This window comes from Hydra vulgaris, chromosome 13 (assembly GCF_038396675.1).
Source record: "Hydra vulgaris chromosome 13, alternate assembly HydraT2T_AEP".
In the NCBI taxonomy this organism is placed as follows: Eukaryota; Metazoa; Cnidaria; class Hydrozoa; order Anthoathecata; family Hydridae; genus Hydra; species Hydra vulgaris.
Window position 1 is genome coordinate 31,348,633 of NC_088932.1, and position 10,270 is coordinate 31,358,902.

At 26.8% G+C, this 10,270-nt stretch overlaps 2 protein-coding genes across 2 annotated transcripts; one reads left to right on the forward strand and one right to left on the reverse strand.

The window, feature by feature from the left end:
- LOC136089801 (uncharacterized) lies at positions 1 to 789 on the reverse strand. The gene has a single exon (XM_065815890.1). It carries the CDS (start codon positions 787 to 789, stop codon positions 1 to 3), a length of 789 nt encoding a protein of 262 aa, XP_065671962.1.
- A 7,073-nt stretch (positions 790 to 7,862) lies between these two features.
- On the forward strand, positions 7,863 to 9,887 carry LOC136089507 (uncharacterized). The gene is made up of 2 exons (XM_065815549.1): positions 7,863 to 8,292; positions 8,410 to 9,887. Exon 2 carries the CDS (start codon positions 8,427 to 8,429, stop codon positions 9,285 to 9,287), a length of 861 nt encoding a protein of 286 aa, XP_065671621.1. The 5' UTR covers positions 7,863 to 8,292; positions 8,410 to 8,426; the 3' UTR covers positions 9,288 to 9,887.
- The last annotated feature ends 383 nt before the right edge of the window (positions 9,888 to 10,270 follow it).

Here is a 10,270-nt window from a genome sequence, read left to right on the forward strand (position 1 = left end):
TTAATTTGACATCCATCCTTTCTTTTGAGTACTAAATACAGTTCCTGGAGGTGCACCATTTGTTATTTCTGGCTTCATTCTTTTGCGTTTATATATTAACGTTGGTGGAACATAAAATCCTGCTGCAGATACACAAACTACAGCTGTTACTGAATTTCCTCGTTCACTACTAGTCATAATTCCAACTCTTTTTTTGCCCCTTGCACTAATAATTTTTATCTGACCATCTTGTACTGTTGATAAACTAGTTTCATACATATTATAAAGTCTGTCTGGAGTTAACTTTTCTTCCATGTATAACTTTGAAAGTAAATTAAAGAAAGATTGCACTCGCTCTTTATTAAAACCTTGTGCACGTGCAATTGATGTTGATTCAGGCCCACGAAGCGACAGTTGTGGGTGCCTTTGCATAAATGCATAATACCACTTTTTTCCTGCCATTCGTGTTTGTTTGTTAAAATTATGTGTGATGTTGTTAGCTTCCGCAATATCAAATGCTAGACGACGAAGATCATCAATCCTTAATCCAAAGTACATCGATTCTAATAATAAACAGTGATCAGCTAGTTCTGTTTCAATTTCATTAGGTACGGTGGTAAGTCGACCATGAAATTTCACATTTGCAACAGCAACTTTGTTTTTTTCATTTATATGCCTTGACAAAGTTGCTTTTGAAATACAAAATTCATAGGCGGCTTCATTTAAGCTGATTTCTCCTTGTTTTATTGCTTCAACAGCCTTTTTCAAGTTTTCTACTTTCCATTTTCCATATTTTCGTAGTGTTTGCATCTAAAATAAAAGCAAATTACTATGAAGATACATAAGGAGAGTTTTATAATCTTATTACAGGCTTATTTTTTCATATATTTGTTTGTTATTCATATATGATTAAGTTAATTATATACTCATTATATAATCATTATTTTTCATCATTTTTGTTTAGTTAATCATTAACTATATAAATCAAAATCTATATAAACTATATAAAGTTTGCAACTTTATATATTAACTTCTATATACAGTAAAAAACTTATGCTGGGTATATACTTTATGTTGTCTTACAAGTTTATCCGTTAAATAGAAATGAATAACTTTTGTAAAACTTTTACATTTTATTTTTTACTAAAAGATAAAATGATTTGTTAATTAAAGTATACGATGTTTACAATCAATTTTATATCCTTAGACTATGACTAGACTTTAGACTATGAAAAAAATTTTGTGAAAAATCATTTCATACTTTAAAGCAAGACTAAATACCAATTCCAAAAAAGCAACAAATGTCTAACAGTAATACTATGTCTATAAAAGAAATTCGCTTTAAAAAATATTATACAGTCGGACTAATGAAATTTTCTGATAATTCGGACGTCAAGTAGCGTGTTATGAGATGACATCGTTTCAATTACGGCAACTTTTGAAGTTCCATTCTGGGCAACATAGGACCATGGTGTTGTAGCAAAATATTTACATACAAGTAACAACTTACGATATAAGCTTTTAATATCACATAGACTTGAAACCCTTAAAATTTAAAATTTAAAAAAAATTATCATCAAACTCAATATCGTTAAGCTTCTGTAATCGTTTAAATGCAACGATAAAATTAGATCGCAAAAAAATTTTTCTTTAAAAAAGTAATTTTATTCACATACGTGCAGTTTTTAAGTTTAAATACTAGAAGTTTCAAAAAATAAAGAAAATTATTTTCTTTACAAGAAAAAATATTCATGAAAGTAGAATAGTTCCAGTTTCTAAATAAGGCTAAGTGTTCCAATTAAGGAGCTGTTCCAATTTCGGCAACTCTCCCCTATATATATATATATATATATATATATATATATATATATATATATATATATATATATATATATATATATATATATATATATATATATATATATATATATATATATATATATATATATATATATATATATATATATATATATATATATATATATATATATATATATATATATATATTCAGTATATATATATACATATATATACTGAAGCTACATCAATATATATATATATGTATATATATATTTTGATGTAGCTGAATATATATATATATATATATATATATATATATATATATATATATATATATATATATATATATATATATATATATATATTTAATTAAGTTTTTTTTTTTTTTTTTATTTACACTTTTTCCGATAAAAAAAAAAACTTACAGTCGTAACTTATAAAAAAATAATTACATGACCGGGGCTAGAAGAAGACAAATTTAGTCTTATCATTAAGCCCCAAAAAATGCGTCATTACTAGACAAAATATAGTTTGACAATAAAATATAGTTTCAATGTATATATCTCTGATATATATTATAAAAGAAAATTTAAATATATCGCATATCGTTTAAAATTTATAGTTTTTCAAAAAATAAGATATAACAATTGCTTTGTAAAATAAAAGAAACAAAATTTATATTAAATGACAAAAATAACATTTAAGAATTGTTTTGAAAAATAAGAAGATATGATTTTATATAAAACATTTTATTGGTAGAGCATTTTATAGTTTAACTTATTTAATTATATTTATAATACTTTTCATTGCCAATTAAGTAAAAGCAAATAAACAGTATAAAATAAAAGTAAAAGATTAATAAATAACGCAAAAATCAAAAATTTCTCAAAAAGAAGATTATCATTTAAAATGATAAAAATATATGTACAAATATTGATTAATTATGCATTAATAATCTAAAGTAACTAATTAATTAACTTATTAATTATTTCTAATATAAAGAAGTTTTATTAGAAAAAATTTAATTCATTTTCAGTTAACAAAAGTAATTGCTTAAGTTTTGTTTTGAATTGGTTTAGAGAATAATTAGTTTTCATTTCATTATTTAATATTATGTTCCACAACTTTGGTCCTCGGTTTACAATAGAGAATTTAGTAGCGGAATAATAAGTTTTGGATTGAATGTAGTTGTATTTTGAAAATCTAGTAGGGTATATATGATTTTTTTTTTCAAAAATTGAATAAAATAAGATTGGTAATATATTTTTATCAAGTTTGAACATGAAAATAAGAAGTTGATAGAGGTTTAGTTTATATACATTTAGGATATTGAGTTCATTAAATAGTGTTTGTGTGTGTGAGAAGCGATCTACGTTTGAAATTATCCTTATAGCCTGTTTTTGTTTGCTAAGCAATTTTTTTATTTTCGTCGCGTTAGTGCTACACCAAGCAATGTTCGCATAACTTAAGTAGCAATGAATGAAAGAAAAGTAAATGTTTTTTAAACAAGATCGATGTAATAACCTTAGGTATAATGTACAAAGCTTTGCTTTGTACATTATACCTAAATTTTTTGATATTTTATCTTCAACTACACCTATATGTTCCCTCCAGGTTACATTTTCGTCTAGAAACACGCCTAAAAACTTTATTGATTGCTCTCTCTTTATTAATTGATTGTCAATAAAAAGGTCCGGAAGTTCTAAGGGAATATCTGATATTTTATGTTGGCGATGGAATAAAGTGTATTTTGTAAAAGTAATATTTAAAGATAACTTGTTTGATTTAAACCATTGGGTTAGTTTGTCTAGTTCTTTGTTCAATGTTTGGAATAATATATTGATATCTTTATTGGAATAAAACAAGCTGGTATCATCTGCAAATAAAATTGTATTTAAAATGTTAGAAAATTTATTTAAATTGTTTATATAAACAAGAAATAGAAGTGGCCCTAAAATTGATCCTTGAGGAACACCACATGTAATTGTCTCATAATTAGTTTTTCCTTCATCATAAACTATATACTGTTTCCTATTAGTCAAATAACTCTCGAACCAGGACAAGTTAGTATTTTTTATACCATAACTTTTGAGTTTTAATAGAAGGATTTGATGATTGACTGTATCGAAAGCTTTACTTAAATCGATAAAAAGACCAAGGGTATACTTGCCTTCATCAAACGATTTAAATATGTCCTGAACAAGGTGAATGATTGCATGATCGGTGGAATGGCCAGATTTGAATCCAAATTGTTTATGGTAAAGAATATTATTTACATTTAAAAAAGAATAAAGCCTATTATACATAACTCGGAAAGCGACAAAAAATATTTTTTGTAAATAAACCTAATATAAAAAAAAAAAAAATCGTAAATCATTTTGAAAAGGAAGGATTTGCTCGAAGAACAATATATGATAACCTAAAAAGACTTGAAACTGTTCAATCGTTTCCTGATAGAAAACACCCTGGTCGTCCGACATCCTGGAATAGAGAAAAGAAAGCCGAATTAACGAGACTTGTCAACAATCGAAAAGGGGTCAGTCAGAGAAAAATAGGTATTAAATTCGGTGTAAATCAATCGACAATTGGTCGTCAGTTAAAAAAAAATGAATATTAAATATAGAAAACTTGAAAAGACTCCAAAATACACTATAGAACAACAAATAAAGACAAAGAAAAGAAGCAGGAAACTAGTTAACCAACTCTATAACACAAAATCGCTTCTAGTCATCGATGACGAAAAATACATTTGTTTTGCAGGAGACAACATGCCTGGAAATTCTGGATACTACACAAACAACAAAAAGACATGCCCAGAAAGTGTTCGTTTTATAGGAAAAGAGAAATTTCCAAAAAAATTATTAATGTGGATAGCCATATCTGACCGTGGTATGTCGAAGCCATTCTTTCGCTCTTCCAAGGCTGTAGCGATCAGTTCATCAACCTATATTAATGAATGTTTAGAAAAACGACTTCTTCCATTTATTCACAAGTGTCACGGAGACTTTAACTATTTATTTTGGCCAGATTTAGCAAGTTCTCATTATTCTAAAGATTCTCTAAACTGGATGGACCAATATGTACGTTGATAAAGAATCCAACCCCCCAAATGTGCCTCAAGCACGACCAATTGAAAATTTTTGGGGATGTTTGGCACAAAAGGTTTACGAGGGAGATTGGCAAGCTTCAACAGAGCAAGTTTTGATTGATCGCATTAAACTAAAACTACAAGAAATTGATTTAAACTTTTTACAGTCGCATATGAAAGGCGTCAGAGTAAAATTGAGATCAATTGCAGATGGTGGTGTTTTTTCATATAAAAAATAATATATTTTTATTAAAAGATAAATGCTTTATTTAAAAAAAATATAATAGTAGTTTGTTTTTTTATTATAAATAAGTTATTGACGTTTTTATTTTGTTTGATAACTTCCGCATCACCCGTTACCTCATTAAATCTCCTGATGAATCATTTACTTTTTTTTTCTTTATGTGCAATCCATTATGACTTGTAATCATAATGTACAGGTTCAACAGCACCATTCTGAAGATGATGTTATTTCAGAAAATCTTTTTTAGACAAATGTTGAAATATTTCCTGAAAGTTCTTCTGTAACATTTTAATGTGTTTTGCCTGTATCGCCTCAAGTTTCTCTACAAACAAACTCTGTAACTACATCAAACATTTCCCCAACAATTATATGTGAGACTCATTATGTTGAAAGATTGCAGACAAATGTTGAAATATTACCTGAAAGTTCTTTATCTGCAACATTGAAATGTGTTTTGCCTGTGTCACCTCAAATTTCTATACAAACAAACTCTGAAACTACTTCAAAAACTTTTCCAACAATCACTTGTTGAGACTCTTCCTGTTGAAAAAAGGTATACCACTCAAATTTTAGACATTGACATTGTATTACGTAAGCCACAGCGCTTTCCCCCAGGTTGATCAGCTGTAAAAAAATAGAGACTTTTTTACAACGTACCAAAACCTCTTGAGAAACTTGGGGTTTATGAAAAAGATTTTATTCGTTTAACTTGGTTCGTCAAAGATTCTATTGCACAAAATTCATTACAAAGTGGTAGTAAAACCTCAAGTGATAATCTTTCTCCTACTGTACCTTATATCATTAATGATAAAAGAGCTAATTTACATGAACTTAAACAATATTTTGATAAGTCTGGTTATAAGACAAATTTTTTGATAAGTCTGTAAGAGCACTTCATCTAATAGTTGGCCATGTTATCATTGTTAACAAATTCAATCAGCCAGTAAACTTCAAAAGTGGATTCAGTGCGATCACTGTTTATATTGGTATCATTACTATTGTATTGGTTTTTCAAGAAAACCTAAAGGTCACTAGCTTTGTATGGGTTGCAAAACCTAATTGAAAAGATTATAATTATATATATATATATATAAATATATATATATATATATATATATATATATATATATATATATATATATATATATATATATATATATATATATATATATATATATACAAATATATACAAATATATACAAATATATACAAACATATATATATATATATATATATATATATATATATATATACAAATATAAAAAAATATATATACACACATACATGTATAGATGTGTGTGTGTGTGTGTGTGTGTGTTGTGTGTATAACTTAACGATATAGCGTGTATATAACTTAACGATAAGTAGATACTAATTATAATTTGCCTTTTATTTAAAACTTAATAAAATTTTACTTTAACATTTTAAGACTTTAGCATTTTGAGACTTTTTAGCGTTAGTTGATATATCCTGTTAGTATCGGCACACCAAAAGAACAATGGTTAAACAGAATTTACGTGTTTTTTTTAATACAATTTATTTATGCAAAGCTAAAGCTTTGTTAAAATTTTATGTACCTGTTAGTCATTAGTTACTTTCTGCAGTAGTGCTGGAAGGTATGATAACATAACTGCAAGGTAAACAGCTTTAAACCTTCTTATGTCTTGGCTATTAGCTCTGTGACATAAGCCCAATTTAGAGATTCTTTTTAGAAATGTTTTATTTCTATTTTGTTATTGGAATGGTTATAATGTACGCTTTAAAATGTATACTATAATATATATATATATATATATATATATATATATATATATATATATATATATATATATATATATATACTTATATATATATATATATATATATATATATATATATATATATATATATATATATATATATATATTTATATATATATATATATATATATATATATGTATATATATATATATATATATATATATATATATATATGTATATATATATATATATATATAATATAATATATAATAAATTGTATACTATAATATAAATATATATATATATAATATATAATAAATTTATATAATAAAATTATGTTATGCTAAATTATGTATTTATTATAATATAATTTAACATATCATAATTATAATAAAATAGTATATCATGATTAAAAGTGTGAAGTGAATAGAATAATTCTTTAATTATTTAAATTCTCGTAATGTGAGCTAACTTTATTATTATTTTAATCATCACAATATTAGATTGTCAATCATGCTGTTAGGATATTGAAACTGCTCCAAAGGTAATAAAAGTAAACTCTATATTATCTTATCGTTTGACTTTAAGTTAGCGCTTTACCAAGCAAACCTTTTACCTATTAAAATTATTTCCAAATACCTATTAGTAAAACTCTCCCTTTCTTAGGGAAGTTTTTTTCTTCTCCATGTTAAAAAGCCAGGGATTGTTGAAGGTGTACATTTATGTTCTTTTGCTCAACCTAAGTAGTTAAACTTCCTCCAATTTCATAAGGATCCTTTTCCGCATACACATTTTTGCACCACAAATATGTATCTAAAGAATTTAGATTGTGACAAGAGATATTTATTTTTAATCTATATTCGACATTTGGCAGTGAATTTTCACGGAAAATTGCGAAAACTCCTCCATATTGAATTTTCATATGTAGTACCGTGAATTTTCATATACGGAAATAGCCCAAATCGCTTCTTAATTTCCGTGAATTTTCACGGAAAATAGCGAAAACTCCTCATAGGGTAATTCAATGTCAAAACAACAAGTCGAAATAACCCACCATCTCAGAAATACTTGATTTTTGATTAATTAAATGGAGCAATTGGTTCTAGCATTTGAGTTTTGATTATAATACTCATGTAAGAAAATATTATTTATTTAATGTTGGTTTTAGAAAATTAAAATATTGAAATTAAATATTTTTATATTTTAATTGATTGATTGATTTTAAAATCAAATTGTCACAAGTTAACGTTTACAAACCACACTGGAATAAACTTTTATCAAGCTCCAGATGAGCAAAACTTAGTTGCGCTGAGGTTGGGTATTTCTCTTGTTTTGATTATTGACTTATGTTTTTATTATCAAAATTTCTATCTTGAGAAGTTCCCTGTGTTTCAGAATAAATGCTGTGATCCGCTGTTAGTTCACAAAAGACCATGCAAAGGTTAGTAAAGCTTGTCGTAAATTTTTTAATAAATGTTACTTTGTCATAGTTTTATATTCTTTATGTTTATTAATACTAGGCACATTTTATTTGATTAAGTTATATCTTTTAATTTAGCATCTCAGAGAGAAGTCATGTTAAAAACCATAACTTTGAACAACAGGTTCAATATTGTACCTGGTCAAAAAATTTGTACAAATTGCTTAGTCAAATTAAAAGCTTCCACTGAAATTAATACTGATAACTTTGATATTGCTGATGATTACACAAATGAAAGTATAAATAAAGAAAATGTATTTAACTTTCAACAAGAAGCTGATATAAATAAAAACAGACAAGAACTCTCCGATTGTTTCAGTATAATTGGTGTGTCACCAGTCAAGCTTCACGGAAAGCCATTTGCAAATTGTATGAGTATTGGGGAAAAAAAAATTAAAACTGTTACGACAGTTTTCAAAGAAAAATTATCAAGCTTTTTAAAAATTCCATTGACAGAAGTTGAAGTTTTCGATAATGAATATATTCTTGATTTAAAAAAAAAGGTTGTTCAGTTCAAAAAATTGTTAGTTTTGATAAAAGATAAACTTGAAAAATGCTGTTCATTTAGGGACAAAATTCAAGTATTGAATTTGTACCCACAAGAATGGTCAATTGAAGCAGCTAGTGAGTATTTTGGTGTTTCAAAGTATCTAATAATAAAATCTAGATCTGTTGCAAAAAAGGAAGGAGTTTTTGCAGTTCCACAAACTAAGCGTGGTAAAATTCTGCCTGATCAAATAAATACTTTAGTGAAATATTTTTATGAAGATGGTGAAAACTCTCGCCGGATGAATGGTCAAAAGGATTTTGTAAGTGTTAGTTGGAAAGTCCATATGCAAAAGCGACTACTTTTATCAACCTTAAAAGAGTTATTTGTCTCATTTAAAATTCTATATCCACATGTAAAGTTACGTTTTTCCAAGTTTTGTGTTTTAAGACCTAAATGGTGTGTTTAGCCAAACTCATCAGGAACCCATTCTGTGTGCGTTTGTATCTACCATCAAAACATGAAGTCAATTCTCCTACCCATTAAAATTGATTACGATGAACTATATAAATTTATTGTTTGTGATATGCAAAACAAAGAATGAATGTTAAATCGGTGTACACAATGTCCAAAAAATACATCTAAATTAGAAGAAAAGCTATTCAAACTAATAGGGCAGTTTGAGGAAGAAGATACTATCGAATTTAACCAATGGGTTACTACTGATAGATCAGATTTAGTTATACAGTTTGTAAGCATACCAGATGTTGTAAATATGGTGATGGAAAAACTAGTCAAGCTAACAGCCCATTCATATATTTCTAAATGCCAATCTAAATATTTAAAAAATCTTAAAGAAGAACTGCCATCAAATAGTGCAATAATTCTAGGAGATTTTGCATAAAACTATAGCTTTGTTGTGCAGGATGAAGTACAAGGTTTTCATTAGAATAACCTTCAGTGCACACTGCATCCAGTAGTTGTGTACTATAAAGAAAATCAAGTGTTGCATTCCACTTCATATTGCATTATATCAGATGATAACAATCATGATGTACCAATGATTTACGAGGTACAAAAATCAATTATCAATAATCTGAAGCAAAAGATACCCAGCATTGTAAACGTGATCTACTTTTCTGATGGCTGTTCATCTCAATATAAAAACTGCAAAAACATTTTTAACCTATGCCAGCATAAATCAGACTTTGGAATAGATGCAAAATGGGTTTTCTTTGCAACCAGCTATGGAAAGCAACCTTGTGATGGTATAGGAGGAACAGCTAACGGCTTGTAGCTAATGCTAGTTTGCAGAGAATTTCTACAAATCAAATATTGAACTCACATGATATGTTTACATGTTGCACTAACAACATCAAAGGTATAAACTTTATTTTTATTTCAAGTGAAAATTTGGTTGAAACAAGATTGCAATCTGAACGATTTAAAAAT